The 14,832-nt window shown below is 57.4% G+C and overlaps 2 protein-coding genes across 2 annotated transcripts; one reads left to right on the top strand and one right to left on the bottom strand.

Annotated features, from left to right (window-relative positions):
• Positions 1-133: 133 nt before the first annotated feature.
• Positions 134-5,322, top strand: PRDX2 (peroxiredoxin 2). Its single transcript, XM_045380211.2, has 6 exons — positions 134-194; positions 664-775; positions 871-1,024; positions 1,642-1,764; positions 1,946-2,076; positions 4,975-5,322. Exons 2-6 carry the CDS (start codon positions 673-675, stop codon positions 5,058-5,060), a joined length of 597 nt encoding a protein of 198 aa, XP_045236146.1. The 5' UTR covers positions 134-194; positions 664-672; the 3' UTR covers positions 5,061-5,322.
• A 3,189-nt stretch (positions 5,323-8,511) lies between these two features.
• Positions 8,512-10,339, bottom strand: JUNB (JunB proto-oncogene, AP-1 transcription factor subunit). The gene has a single exon (XM_005588146.5). The coding sequence runs from the start codon at positions 10,051-10,053 to the stop codon at positions 9,010-9,012; it is 1,044 nt and encodes a 347-aa protein (XP_005588203.1). The 5' UTR covers positions 10,054-10,339; the 3' UTR covers positions 8,512-9,009.
• Positions 10,340-14,832: the final 4,493 nt, after the last annotated feature.

The following is a 14,832-nucleotide window of genomic DNA, read 5'->3' as shown; positions in this document are numbered from 1 at the left end:
GACTCGGCCGCACGCTCCCCCGCACCTGAGGGTGCAGTGGACCCGACCGCTCGGCTCGTTTGCTCCCTCCCCTGCGCAGCGCACATCTTGGTTCGGGCCGGGCATAAAAGGCTTCGCGGCCCAGGGCTCACTTGGCGCTGAGAACGCGGGTCCACACGTGTGATCGTCCGTGCGTCTAGCCCTTGCCCACGCAGGTATAGACACACAGAGTGCACCTGGCGGGAGGACCCCCTTCAAGCTGCTTTGGCCGGATCCTGACCTCAGTGCTGGCCGCCTTTGTTTTCCATCCGCTGTAGTGGCCTCCTTTGTCCTTGCGGGGGAAACCGAGGCCACAGCCTTGCAGTGCAGGCCCGATCGCCCTGTTCCCCGCCCCCTGCTCGAGGGGGCCTCACTGTCTCCTTCTGGACTTGGGGCTTGCGACACCGCGCTCCGGCCCACTCGCTCGTGGGGTGCTAGTGGCAGTGGCTGGGTCACTCGTGCTCTGGTCAGGAGGGCGGGTCTCCGGCAGCCTCTGGGCTTCGCAGACCCGGTACCCGGGAGGGTGAGGGTTGGTGCTGTCGCCTCCGCCGTGCTGACTCAGTCACAGGGCCCAGCACGCAGCGCGACCTTGGGGTGGGAGGACAAAGGGTCTTCCCGGGCGCACTGACCGGACAGGGGTCTCAGCTTTCAGTCATGGCCTCCGGTAACGCGCGCATCGGAAAGCCAGCCCCTGACTTCAAGGCCACAGCAGTGGTTGACGGCGCCTTCAAAGAGGTGAAGCTGTCGGACTACAAAGGTGAGCGCAGCCCGGAGCGGACCCAGGTAGAAGCAGAAGCGGGGCCGTGCATGAGAGAGGCTGGGCCCTAACTCCTCTTGGTCCCTCCTCCCCAGGGAAGTACGTGGTCCTCTTTTTCTACCCTCTGGACTTCACTTTTGTGTGCCCCACGGAGATCATCGCGTTCAGCAACCGTGCCGAGGACTTCCGCAAGCTGGGCTGCGAAGTGCTGGGCGTCTCGGTGGACTCTCAGTTCACCCACCTGGCTTGGTATGAGCAGGGGCCAGAGAAGGAGGTTGCAGCTAAGCTCACACCCTCGGGTCCGAGCTGTGTGGCTTCATGACCATTGCTTAATCTCTGGAACCTGCGTTTCCCCATCTTGAAAATAATGGAAATATTGCCGCCCAAGTTTTTAAGGATGGCAGTAATTAGCATTTGGCAGCTAGTTGAGCTAGTTGTTTGGCACATAGAATTGCAGATGCAACTCAGATGCAACTTTATCTGCTCTATCTACTAGTTCCCAGGAGGGAGGCTGTGCTGCCCTATTTCATAAAGATGGAAACTCGGGTTCACCTAAGTGAAGAGCTGTACCCCATGACACAGCTAGAGGAGGACGGGGACTCTTAACACGGGCTCTCTCCTGGGTGATGCTGCAAGTTACAAGCACATGTGAAGCCACTTAGCTGGAGCGTGGCCTCTCAAGCTTAGTCTTCCCAGCTGTGGGAAGTCCTTGTACCCAACCCAGGGTGGGGTGGGTGAGGCTCCCAGCAGCCTACTTTAAAGCCCCTTATCTTTGGCCTCCAGTGCTTATCACATTGGGCCCACAGGGTGAGGACCCGGCTGTACCAGGCATCCTGAGGCCCCAACTCTATCTCCTCTACTCCCAGGATCAACACCCCCCGGAAGGAAGGAGGCTTGGGCCCCCTGAACATCCCCCTGCTTGCTGACGTGACCAGACGCTTGTCTGAGGATTATGGCGTGCTGAAAACAGATGAAGGCATTGCCTACAGGTACTGTGGGACCCTCAGCCCGGCTCATGGAGACCCCCCATTCCTGTGGAGCTGGAACCACTCCTGTACAATGTCTTCTCTGCCCCCAGCCCTGTGGCTAGCAGCGGGTGGTTGGTAGTCCCTTCCTTGTCTCTGGCAGTGGGAGCTCCCAGCTCCTTACTGGGAACCCTGATGTCTTCAGGGGCCTATTTATCATCGATGGCAAGGGTGTCCTTCGCCAGATCACTGTTAATGATTTGCCTGTGGGACGCTCCGTGGATGAGGCTCTGCGGCTGGTCCAGGCCTTCCAGTACACAGACGAGCATGGAGAAGGTGAGCAGAAACACACATGACACATGGGTACATACTCAGTGCCTCTGTCACTCATGCAAACATTCACTGCCTGTCCTCTGACCTGTCCAGATGGGTGTTAGGGCCCCAAAGAAGATTCAGCTCAGGGGTTTGTCTGCAGGAAGTTTCTAGTGTGGTAGGAGACAAATACTCCTGACATTCAACCAAGGTGGACAAAGGAGCTGGGCTCAGTGGCTCACGCCTGTAATGCCAGCACTTTGGGAGGCTGTGACGGGTGGATCACCTGAGGTCAGGAGTTTGAGACCAGCCTGACCAACATGGTGAAACCCCGTCTCTACTAAAAACACAAAAAAATTGGCCGGGCGCGGTGGCTCAAGCCTGTAATCCCAGCACTTTGGGAGGCCGAGGCGAGTGGATCACGAGGTCAGGAGATCGAGACTATCCTGGCTAACATGGTGAAACCCCGTCTCTACTAAAAATACAAAAAACTAGCCGGGCGTGGTGGCGGGCGCCTGTAGTCTCAGCTACTTGGGAGGCTGAGGCGGGAGAATGGCGTGAACCCGGGAGGCGGAGCTTGCAGTGAGCCGAGATCACGCCACTGCACTCCAGCCTGGGAGACACAGTGAGACTCCGTCTCAAAAAAAAAAAAAAAAAAAAAATTAGCTGGGCATGGTGGCATGTGCGTGTAATCCCAGCTACTTGAGAGACTGAGGCAGGAGTTCTCTTGAATCTGGGAGGCGGAGGTTACAGTGAGCCGAGATCGTACCATTGTACTCCAGCTTGGGCAACAATTAGCCTGGCTTGTGAAGCATACCTATAGTCCCAGCTACTCAGGAGGCTGAGGCCGGAGGATCGCTTGAGCCTGGGAGGTCGAGACTGCAGTGAGCTATGATCGCACCACTGCACTCCAGCCTGGGTGACACAGCAAAACCTTGTCTCAAAAAACAAACAGGCCGGGCACAGTGGCTCACGCCTGTAATCCCAGCAGCATTTTGGGAGGCCAAGGCGGGTGGATCACAGGTCAGGAGTTTGAGACCAGCCTGGTCAACATAGTGAAACCCTGTCTTTACTAAAAATACAAAAAAATTAACTGGGCATGGTGGTGGGTGCCTGTAATCCCAGCTACTTGGGAGGCTGATGCAGGAGGATTGCTTGAACCCGGGAGGGGGTTGCAGTGAGCCGAGATCGCACCACTGCACTCCAGCCCAGGCCCAGTGTGAGACTCCATCTCAAAAAAAAACAAAAAACAAAAAAAACAATAACAAAACCTGTAGGGGTGGGGCAGAGGGACAAAGATGGGGTTAAAGGGGCCGAAAAGACAGGAAGATGCTGTCTCATGCCTGTAGTTCCACCTACTCTGGAGAGTGAGGCAGAAGATTGCTTAAGCCTAGGAGTTTGAGTCCAGCCTAGGCAACATAGGAATAACCCATCTCTTAAAAAAGAAAAGAAAAAGAAAAAAGAGGCCAGATGTCATGGCTCACACCTGTAATCCCAGACTTTGGGAGGCCTAGGAGGGTGCATCACCTGAGGTTGGGAGTTCGAGACCAGCTTGACCAACATGGAGAAACCCCGTCTCTACTAAAAATACAAAATTAGCCGGGCGTGGTGGTACATGCCTGTAATCCCAGCTACTTGGCAGGCTGAGGCAGGAGAATCACTTGAAGCTGAGAGGCTGAAGTTGCAGTGAGCCGAGATCGTGCCATTGTACACCAGCCTGGGCAAGAAGAGTGAAGTGAAAGTCCGTCTCAAAAAAAAAAAAAAAAGAAAAAGGAGAGGTGGGTGGCAAAAAGAAATTTAAGAATTAAGGGTAGGAAACACACCAACTAAAAAATGCTGAACTTGGCTAGGCGCAGTGGCCCACGCCTGTAATCCTAGCACTTTGGGAGGCCAAGGGGGGTGGATCACCTGAGGTCAGGAGTTTGAGATCAGCCTGACCAATATGGTGAAACCCTGTCTCTACTAAAAGTACCAAAAAATTAGCAGGGCGTGGTGGCGGGCACTTGTAGTCCCAGCTACTTAGGAGGCTGAGGCAGAAGAATCGCTTGAACCCAGGAGACAGAGGTTGCAGTGAGCCGAAATCACACCACTGCACTCCAGCCTGGGCGACAGAACAGGACTCTGTCTCAAAAGAAAAAGAAAAGAAAAAGAGAAAATACTGAACTTGGCTGGGCATGGTGGCTCACACCTGTAATCCTAGCACTTTGGGAGGCCAAGATGGGCAGATGACTTGAGGTCAGGAGTTCAAGATAAGCGTGGCTAACGTGGTCTCCACCAAAAATACAAAAATTAGCCAGGCATGGTGGTGCACCCCTGTAATTCCAGCTACTTGGGAGTCTGGGGCACGAGAATCGCTTGAACCCAGGAGGCAGAGGTTGCATGAGCTGAGATCATGCCACTGTACTTCAGCCTGGGCAACAGAGCAAGACTCTGTCTCAAAAAAAAAAAAAAAAAGAGAAAAATACTGAACTGGGCTTGGAGGGCTTCTCTTTTTTTTTTTTTTTTTTTTTGAGACAGAGTCTTGCTCTGTTGCCCAGGCTGGAGTGCAGTGACACCACCTCGGTTCACTGCAAGCTCCGTCTCCCGGGTTCACGCCATTCTCCTGCCTCAGCCTCCTGAGTAGCTGGGACTACAGGCACCCGCCGCCACGCCCGGCTAGTTTTTTTTTTTTGTATTTTTAGTAGAGACAGGGTTTCACTGTGTTAGCCAGGATGGTCTTGGTCTCCTGACCTCGTGATCTGCCCACCAAAGTGCTGGGATTACAGGCGTGAGCCACAGCGCCCGGCTGGAGGGCTTCTCTTAATATCCACATTCCTGGGCCTGAACCACTTACAGCATTTTCTTCTGCAACACAGGCCCTTGTTTGCTTCACCTTGAACCTGGGGCTGTAGCTTTCATGCGCATCCTTGTGTCTTCCCACAGTTTGTCCCGCTGGCTGGAAGCCTGGCAGTGACACGATTAAGCCCAACGTGGATGACAGCAAGGAATATTTCTCCAAACACAATTAGGCTAGCCAACGGATAGTAAGCTTGTGCCCCTACCTAGGTGCCTGTGCTGGGTGTCCACCTGTGCCCCCACCTGGGTGCCCTGTGCTGACCCAAGAAAGGCCAGACCTGCCCCTCCAAACCCTACAGTCTGGGACCCTGGAGGGCTAGGCCAAGGCCTTCTCATGCCTCCACCTAGGAGCTGAATAGTGACGCCCTCCCCCTAGCCCACCTAGCCGCACACAGGCCTAGAGGTGACCAATAAAGTATTAGGGACAGGTGTAAATCTGTGTTGATGTGCTCTCTCCTTTCGTCCTCCCCTGCAACACCCTCCCTTCTCCAGGCTCAGGCTTGGGAAACTGACCCTGTGGTTGCTCATCTTCGCCACACGGTGGCGGTCTTATCACATGCTCAGTGCCTGCTCTTTTCTTCCTTGCGCTCAAGGCGGTTTCCGAGGAGTAGGGCATGCCTCTGTCCCTTGCAAATCCCAGGATGCCCTACATCCAGAAATCTGGCCATACAAGGCAGCGCCCACATTTTGTCACCAGCCAGCCCGGGTTCAAATACCATTTAAGAGCTGTGATCATCTCTGGGTCTCTTAACAGTAAAATAGGACTGCAAACCCAGATCACTATGCACGTGGTAAAAGTTGTAGGTGATGAGTTATGTGAAGCTGGGGGCCGAGACCCCTGTGTGGGGCCCAGTTCCTAGTTCCTAAGATGGCTTCCTCGAGCTGGAAGGAACCCAGCCCAGTCTAGTCTTATGGGGAAGAGGGTGGGGACCCAGTCTTAAGAGCAGAACCAAGAATGAGAGCCTGAGCTACGTGCAGAGTGCAGAGTCCCTGCTGTGAGCTCTGCCCCACCCCAGGCTGGAAAGATTGCCTGTCTGCCCCTGGGGTGGGAGGGTGGCAGTTAGGCTAGGAGGCAGGTATTAGCAGCAAGGCAGGGTTCCCAGGGGTGCAGTTTAATATTGTGTGCGTTCAGGCAAGTAGTTTTGTTACTCTATGCCCCAATTTCCTCCTACAGAACAGGGCTAATATGCTCATTTAATCCATGGATCCACTATTAATGCTGGTACCCACCTAATACCCTCTAATGGTCACTCATCGCCCTTGGAATTTAATCTACACTCCTCCCCAAGGCCCCTGCTCAGTCTCCCTAAATATCTGCCCTGTTGTGGTTCACTCAAATTACAGACACGCTGGCTTCCTGCTGTTCTTTCACAGGCTCACCTGGCTACAAAAATTTTGCCATTTCAGAGCTGCTCTCAGCTGAGCGGGATGGCTCACACTGGTAATCCCAGCACTTTGGGAGACCAAGGCAGGCGGATCACCTGAGGTCAGGGGTTTGAGACCAGCCTGGCCAACATGATTAAACCCTCTCCACTAAAAATATAAAAATAAAAATTAGCCTGGCATGATGATGCACGCCTGTAGACCCAGCTACTTGGGAGGCTGAGGCAGGAGAATTGCTTGAATCCTGTGGGTGGAGGTTGCAGTAAACTGAAATCGAGCCACTGCACTCCAGCCTGGGTGACAGAGGGAGACTCCATCTCAAAAACAAACAAAACCTGTTACCTCTGATGCTGTTATTACCCAGGATTTTCTCAGGACCCCACTTCTTCAAATCTGTTGAAAAGTCACAGCCACGCACGATGGCTCACACCTGTAATCCTAGCACTTTGGAGGCCGAGGCTGGCAGATGACCTCAGGTCAAGAGTTCAAGACCAGCCTGGCAAACGTGCCAAAACCCCGTCTCTACTAAAGATACAAAATTAGCCGGGCATGGTGGCAGGCACCTATAATCCCAGCTACTTGGGAGGCTAAGGTAGGAGAATTGCTTGAACCCAAAAGGCAGAGGTTGCAGTGAGCCAAGAGCACACCACTGCACTCCAGTCTGGGTGACAGAGCAAGAATCTGTCTCAAAAAAAAAAAAAAAAAAAAAAAAAGAAAAGAAAAAGTCACTGAGAGACAAGCCCAGTGGCTCACGCCTGGAATCCCAGTGCTTTGAAAGGCCAAGGCAGGAGGACTGCTTGACCCAGGAGTTCCAGACCAGCCAGGGCAACATAGCAGACCCCATCTCTACAAAAGTAAACAAAATTAGCCAGGCACAGTGGTGTGTGCCTGTACTAGCTAGTTGGGAAGCTGAAGTGGGAGGAACTGCTTGAGCACAGAAGGTCTAGGCTGCAGTTAGCTATGATTGCACCACTGCACTCCAACCTGGGCAACAGGGCAAGACCGGTCTCTAAAACATAAAAAAGAAAAAGTCGCCCCGTTAAAGGTCCATGTTCCCACTCCATTTTACAAAGCAACTTTCCTCTCTGCCCCATCACTGCCACCTTGACCTGTGTGTGTGTGTGTGTGTGTGTGTGGTTTTTTTTTTCCCTCTTACTAGCACTTACCACCACCTCTGAAGAACCATGCTTGCTTGTTTATTTATTGTCTTGTCTGGAGGGGTCCAGGCTGTGTCTCCAGGGTCTAGTTGTTCTAGGTATTGCACAAATGAATTGATGAAGTGTCTGTTCCACTCACCTTACTGCCTGTCTAGTTTCTCTACCTGTTTTTCTCCACTGCTCTGGGGGCTTACAGCCCCGAAGCCGGCCAGACTCCCTCCAGGCGTGCCAGCAGCACCCGCACCGGCACCCCCACCCCCAAGTGTCCCAGCTGCGCGGGAGGGAGCCCAGCGCGAGGGCGGTGGCGGCGCCCAGCGGCCCGAGCAGCCGCCCCGGCAGGACCAGACCTGGCAGTCGCCCCGCTCCTGGCCTGGCACCCGGGAGGGGAAGCTGGCAGGCGGGCGCCGCCCTTCCTGGCGGGGGTGGGGGTAGAGGGGAGGGTGTCGGCAAAGCCGCCGAAGCAGCAGCAACCCTCTGCCCCGGTCAGGTCAGACGGAGGGGGCGTGGGCGCGGCGGGGCCCAGGCGCCAGTGTCTTGAAGGTAGCACAGAGGTGGCTCCCGGGGCCCAGGAGCGCTGCCCGCCCACCGCGGGCCCTCTGGACCCAGGCCTGGGGCTTTCCGTGCCCGGGCAGCCGCCTGCCCGGGAAAATCCCGGCCCCCTTCCCGGCGCTGCGGCCCTGCCCGGCAGAGCGGGGGAGGGGATTCCCGGAATCTGCCCAGAGACCGCGGTCGCGTCACTGGGCAGAATCGGTCCTTGTATGGGCAGCGCTTCCGCTGCGTCAGCGGGGAAAGCCCCGGCGCGCACTGCTGGGCGGGGCCGCGCCTGCGCGCTCCGCGTCTCGCCCCCAGCGCCCTGCCTTCAGCTACTGTGTCCCTGGACTGCGTCCCGCGCCCCAACCATCCAACCCTGGAGATCCGGGGACGCGGGAAGGGTGGGACTCCCGGGTTGGGACCACAAGATGCCTGCGCAGAGCCGACGAGGGGGACACATACAGGACCGAGCCACCAACAGCACTGAGCTGGGGGCACACCAGTGCTTTTTTTTCCCTCCGCCCTCCCAGCTTGGAAAAAAAGACAACAGAAATTAATAAAGAACAAATTTTTTTTTTTTTTACTTAAATAGATTCAATAAAAAGAACAAACACACACACAAACACAAACACGTCTTAAAATAAACTCTTTAGAGACTAAGTGCGTGTTTCTTTTCCACAGTACGTTGCAGAGAGGGGAGGGCAGGGGGCGGGGGTCCCCTTCCCAATGTCCCCGCGGGCTTGAGTACCGGGCGGCGGGGCCAGCTCCGCCGCGATCGCCCCCTCCTCCCCTCCCTGTTAAATACACAAATATATTATATTCAATATGAATCGAGTCTGTTTCCAGCAGAAAAAAAACATACAAAAAAATGTGGAAGGGGGGGCTTGTAAACGTCGAGGTGGAAGGACTGGGCGCAGGGCGGGAGTTCAGTGTGGTTTGCGGCGCCCCCAGGTCCCAGGGTGGGTGCCCACCGCCTGCTCCCTGGACCCCAGTGGGAGACGTGCGCCCAGCCGTCCAAGCGAGGGGGTGTCCGTAAGGGGACAGGGGGCGCTCAGAAGGCGTGTCCCTTGACCCCAAGCAGCAGCTGACAGCCGTTGCTGACGTGGGTCATGACCTTCTGTTTGAGCTGGGCCACCTGCTCCCGGAGGAGGCCGGCGGTACTCGACAGCCCCGCGTTCTCGGCCTTGAGCGTCTTCACCTTGTCCTCCAGGCGCGCGATGCGCTCCAGCTTCCGCTTCCGGCACTTGGTGGCCGCCAGCCGGTTCCGCAGCCGCTTGCGCTCCACTTTGATGCGCTCTTGGTCTTCCATGTTGATGGGGGACACCGGCGGCGTGGCGTCCCGGCTGCGCGCCTCCGGCACGGTCTGCGGTTCCTCCTTAAAGGTGGAGGCGCTGCGGCCCAAGCCCAGCTGCGCCGGGTGGCCACCGGCGAAGGGTGGCGCGTGTGGGAGGTAGCTGATGGTGGCCGTCGGGTATGAGCTCCCGGTCCCGACGGCAGCCCCGGCGCCTCCCGAGGACGCAGAGGCTGGGGAGTAGCTGCTGAGGTTGGTGTAAACGGGAGGTGGCTCCGGGCCGGCGTAGACGCCCCCGGGCCCAGCCGGGGGCCCCCCGCTAGCGCCCAGGGACACGTTGGGGGGTGTCACGTGGTTCATCTTGTGCAGATCGTCCAGGGCTTTGACAAAGCCGTCGGCGAAGCCCTCCTGCTCCTCGGTGACGCCACCCCCTGCGCCCCCCGCACCTCCACCGCTGCCACCCCCGCGGGGGTAAAAGTACTGTCCCGGGGGTGTAGGCGTCGTCGTGATCACGCCGTTGCTGTTGGGGACGATCAGGCGTTCCAGCTCCGAAGAGGCGAGCTTGAGAGACGCGCCGGTGTCCGAGCCCTGACCAGAAAAGTAGCTGCCGCCACCGCCGCCCTCTGGGCCGGGTCCCCGAGCCCCAGGCGCTTTGAGACTCCGGTAGGGGTCGGCCAGGTTGACCGCCAGGCTCGGTTTCAGGAGTTTGTAGTCGTGTAGAGAGAGGCCACCAGGGGCCCGGCCGTATCCCGTAGCTGTGTATGAGTCGTCGTGGTAGAAGGGCTGTTCCATTTTAGTGCACATCCGGGCGGCCCAGGCGGTCTGGGGAGGGTCCCTGCGGGGCCGCCCCGGGCCTCGCTGCAGCGAGCGGCGAGCTCTCCGCTGCGGTGGCCGGACTGGGTGCCTGGTCGCGCGTTCTCGGGGGCTGGCGCGGGCGGGGAGCAGCCAGCCGGCAGCTGTGCGCAAAAGATCTGTCAGGCTTCCCGAGCCCCCGTCGCCCTCTCCGGCGCGATAGCTTTCCTGGCGTCGTTTCCCCCAGCTCCCAGCTCCCTGCTGGCTCCGAAGCTGGCCTGGCCGCTCTCAAGGTCCCAGCCGCTCAGCCTGAGCCACACGCCTTTATACCGCGCTAGTCAGCCACGGAAGTGCGCTCCGATTGGCCGTCGCCGAAGCCGGGCCCCCGCGCCCCCCTCTTCGAGCGTGGGGAAGGGGAGGAGGCGGCTCGCGTCACTGTCAGGAAGCGCGTGTCCTTGTAAACAGCGGCCACGGGCCGGGTGGCTCGGCGGGCCTGCAGGGGGAGGGGCTCAAAGGACCCCGGGGTACGCATGGAAGGAGGCCTGGGGGCCCAGGCACATGAGTGAGGGGTTTCAGGGAGGAGGATGATTTCATTGAAGTCCACTGGGACAAATACCAGGACCTGGTACGCAGCAAGTAGGGTGAGGATCTCAGGGTGTGCGAAGAAACCCCTGAGGTACCCAGAATACGAGAGGGGTAGGACAATTCATTGGGAGACCCCAAAAAGCAGGAATGAGGGTTAAGCACGGTAAATCGGGAGGGGTAAGGAGACATCTGACCCAGGAATTGACTGGGGGTCCCGAGCATAGAAGGATGCGGGGCTGGAATTTTCACAGGATGGAGGAGGGGAGAGATCAAAAGGGGTGAGTGGGCGGAGCTGCACGACCCATTAAATTGAAAGAAATGAGTAGGGTCCAGGAGCCCATGGGAAGGTCTGAGGGCTCTCCCGTAATTGGGAAGGAGGAATTAGGGGAAATCTAGGTATGCAGAAAGCGAGTAAGCGTCCTGCGGTACACTGAGGCAGGTAAAATATGCAGGGTAGAAGATGGAGACAAGTCTGCCAGAAGCTGGTGACCACTGGGGTCATCTGCGAAGCCCGGATGAAGGAGAGAGTCAGAAGGGTCCGGACACATCTTCGGAGCAGAGAAGACAATAAGAGGGTACTCAGTTGACATGCGAGGAGGGGGCTTTGAGGGTCCTGCGCACCAGGACTGCTGGATCTTCCACGACTGGTGCTCCCCCTCGTGGGTAACCTCCTAGGCATCTGTATTCTCTGTCCCCCATCCTAAAACTCTCCCCTATTGACCCTGGGCTTTGCCCGACACCGTGTCGGCTCCTGGAGCCTGGACCCAGCCCGACGGCTGGGGCGCGGTCGCCCAACCCCACTCCCTTCCTTAGAAACAGGCTGGGGAAAGAGCGCCGAGGCAGGAAGTGTGGCAACAGCCCCGGGGGAAGGAGCCCGGCCCTGTCTCCGTCACTTGGATCCTACGGGACCGTGCGCCCCGCCCTGGGTCCCGCCGCATCCTGCGCCTCGGAAGAGGAACCTGGGCGTGCGAGCCCCCGCGGAGGCCCGGGTGCGTGGAGCCTGCCCAGCCGCGGAAGCCTCCAGCCACCATCCTCTCCCCTCAAGCAATGGTTCCGCCCGCGGCGCCTGCAGGGGACCGCGGAGGCAGGCAACATGGGACTGTTCCATTGGCCCGACGGCGGGGGACGCAGTCGAGGAGCGGGGCCTGGTCGCCATGGCAACAGGCGGGAGTCCGCAGGCAGGACTGAGGGCGGGGCGGCCCCCGGAGTGTCTCCCCGCCGCCCATATTAGGGCACAGGAAGAGGTGGGACCAGCGCTGTCCTGGGGCCCAGAGCCAGAAGTGGGGAGCCCGAGTATCTGCCAGGACCCAGGGCGCGCCTGGGCCCCCGGACTGCTAGTCCCGACCAGCCCCGACCGCCGCCCCCGGGGCCCCCACGGCCGCCTGGCCCAGCCCCGCCCCGCCCCGCCGCTCTGGGGCTGCGTCCTGCCAGGCCGGGCCTGGCCCAACCCAGCCCGGCAGGTCCCCGCCTGCCCGCGGGCCTGGGTCGGACTTCGCCCCCGGCCCGACGGGGCGCGGAGAGGGCGGGCCGATGCCTCGAGGCGCCCCCGGCGCCTGGGCGGGCTGGAACGGCGGCTGCCTCCTCCCTCGGGTGGGGTGCCCTTCCCTTCTGCCAGGAGGTCTGGGGCTCCTTCCCCAACACCCCGCACTCACTCATGTGGGTCAGGGGCCCCACTCTCGTTTGAGTCTGCTGGTCCCATCCATCCATCATCCAGAATACCTAGAGGGAGCCCCCACTCCTTCCCTAGAGTGGCTCCTTCATCTGAGGGCTTCCCTCCCCCAGTCAGAGAAGACCTGAAAATCTAAGGGGATAATATAAGGGAACCCAGAGCCCCTTCCCGGGGAAGGGCTGCGGCGAGGTGCAGATGGTGAGGCTTCCAGTTAGACTTAAGGTGGGACTTCCGAGCAGTTTGTGTGTGAACCCACTAGACCAAGAGGTGAGAAGCCTAGTCTCTCTCTCTCTCAGCTTCCCAGGCCTCTGTCTTCTGGAGGATGACGAGAGCCTGTCTCTTCTTTAGGGTAGAAAGAGGCTAAGGGATAGGGGTTAAACAGCCTTTCTGGGGCAGCCTAGATCTCACCAAGTGTGGGAAAGAGAAGGAAAACGAAAGAGGCGAAAAAGAAACTGAGCTATGTGGGGGCAGGGGGAAGTCCAGCAGTGCAGTGGCCTTGCTGGAGGAAGGTCCCAGCAGAAGCTGGGGGCGTCCCGTCCTTGGAGGGTCCCTGTGACCCCTAAATGCCCCCTCCCTTCTTCCCCTTGCTTGAATGGCTCCCCTCCCCCGCCCTAGGCTCAAGGGAGATTCCGGAGGCCTGTGAGTCTGGCAGGCACGCTGCCAGGCCTGTGTCTCCCGCCCAGGCTAATAACTGCAGCTGACATCTGGCTGGGCCTGTGGGGGCACAGTGGGCAGCGTTGGGGGGTTGGGTAGGGCAGGCCAGAGGGCAGCACCTTGGGAAGCTAACCTGCAGGTCCCACAAGACAGGAGGCCACGGTAATTCAGCCCCGGCCAGGGCTGAGGCTGGCCATGCCAGAGGGGAGTTCTAGAGAGAGGTGAGACCATCCCAGAGAGTCCATCCCAGGAGGAGGGCAAGGAAGAGTGGGTGTATGGGGGCAGGGGGTCAGGGCAGGGAGAGATGCCCAGAGAGACAAATGGGTTCAAGGTTAGCGTCATGCAGACAGACAGTAAGACTCAGAGACACTTAAGACAGACAGGCTGAAAATAATAATAATTATTTTAATAGCCAACACTTATAAGGCTCTTACTGTGGGCTAGGCACCCTTCTAAGTGGTTAACATAAAATAAGTCATCGACTGCTTCCAACAATCCAGCAAAATGCATGTTATTTGTATCCCCATTTAACAGATGAGAAACTGAAGCACAGGAGATTAAGGAACTTGTCTGGTGTCCAACAGCTATAAGCACTAGAGTTGAGATGCAATCCAAGCTGTCTAGCTTCAGAGCATTAGCCACTATATTGTGGATAATGACAACCAGAGACGCATGTATGCAGTACCAGCTGCAGGCCATCTCATGAAAGGTCTCTTTTTTTTGGTGTTTTGTTTGTTTTTTGAGACAGAGTCTTGCTCTGTCACCCAGGCTGGAGTGCAATGGCGTGATCTTGGCTCACTGCAACCTCCGCCTCCTGGGTTCAAGCGATTCTCCTGCCTCAGCCTCCTGAGTAGCCGGGATTACAGGCGCATGTCACCATGCCCAGCTAATTTTTGTATCTTTAGTACAGAAGGGGTTTCACCATATTGGTCAGGCTGGTCTCCAACTCCTGATCTTGTGATCTGCCAGCCTGAGCCTCCCAAAGTGCTAAGATTATAGGCGTGAGCCACCACGCCCGGCCCTTTTTTTGTTTTTTTTTTTAAAGAGAACATCACTTTGGCCAAGTGCGGTGGCTCATGTCTATAATCTCAGCACTTTGGGAGGCCAAGGCTGGAGGATCACTTGAGCCCAGGAGTTTTTGTTTGTTTGTTTGTTTTCTTTTGTTTTTTTGAGATGGAATATCACTCTGTCGCCCAGGGTGGAGTGCAGTGGCACAATATCAGCTCACTGCAACCTCCACTTCCCAGGTTCAAGCGATTCTTCCGCCTCAGCCTCCCGAGTAGAGTAGCTGGGATTACAGGCACATGCCACCACGCTCAGCTAATTTTTTGTATTTCTAGTAGAGATGGAGTTTCACCATGTTGGCCAAGCCGGTCTCGAACTCCTGACCTGAAGTTATCTGCCCGCCTCAGCCTCCCAAAGTGCTGGGATTACAGGCATGATCCACCTCGCCCAGCCTTAGCCCAGAAATTTTTAAGGGCAGCCTGGGGAACACAGCAAGACCCCCATCTCTACAAAAAAATGTAAAAATTAGCTGGGGTCAGTGGGGTGTGCCTGTAGTCCTAGCTACTCTGAAGGCTGAGGCAGGAGGATCCCATGAGCCATGATCTTGACACTGGACTCCAACCTGGGCAACAAAGCAAGACCATCTCACTCTGTTGCTCAGGCTAGAGTTCAGCTACATAATCATAACTCACTGCAGCCTTGAACTCCTGGGCAAAAGCGATCCTCCTGCCTCAGCCTCCAGAGTAACTGGGACTACAAGCACAACACACCTGGCTAAGGTTTTTTTTAAAATATATTTTATCGAGACAGGGTCTCATTCTGTTGCCTAGGCTGGTCTGGAACTCCTGGCCTCAAGGGATCCTCCCACCTGGGCCTCC

The sequence above is a fragment of the Macaca fascicularis genome, chromosome 19 (assembly GCF_037993035.2).
Source record: "Macaca fascicularis isolate 582-1 chromosome 19, T2T-MFA8v1.1".
Lineage (NCBI taxonomy): Eukaryota > Metazoa > Chordata > Mammalia > Primates > Cercopithecidae > Macaca > Macaca fascicularis.
The sequence above is the reverse complement of the archived record's forward strand: the minus strand, read 5'-3'. Positions and strand labels throughout refer to the sequence as shown.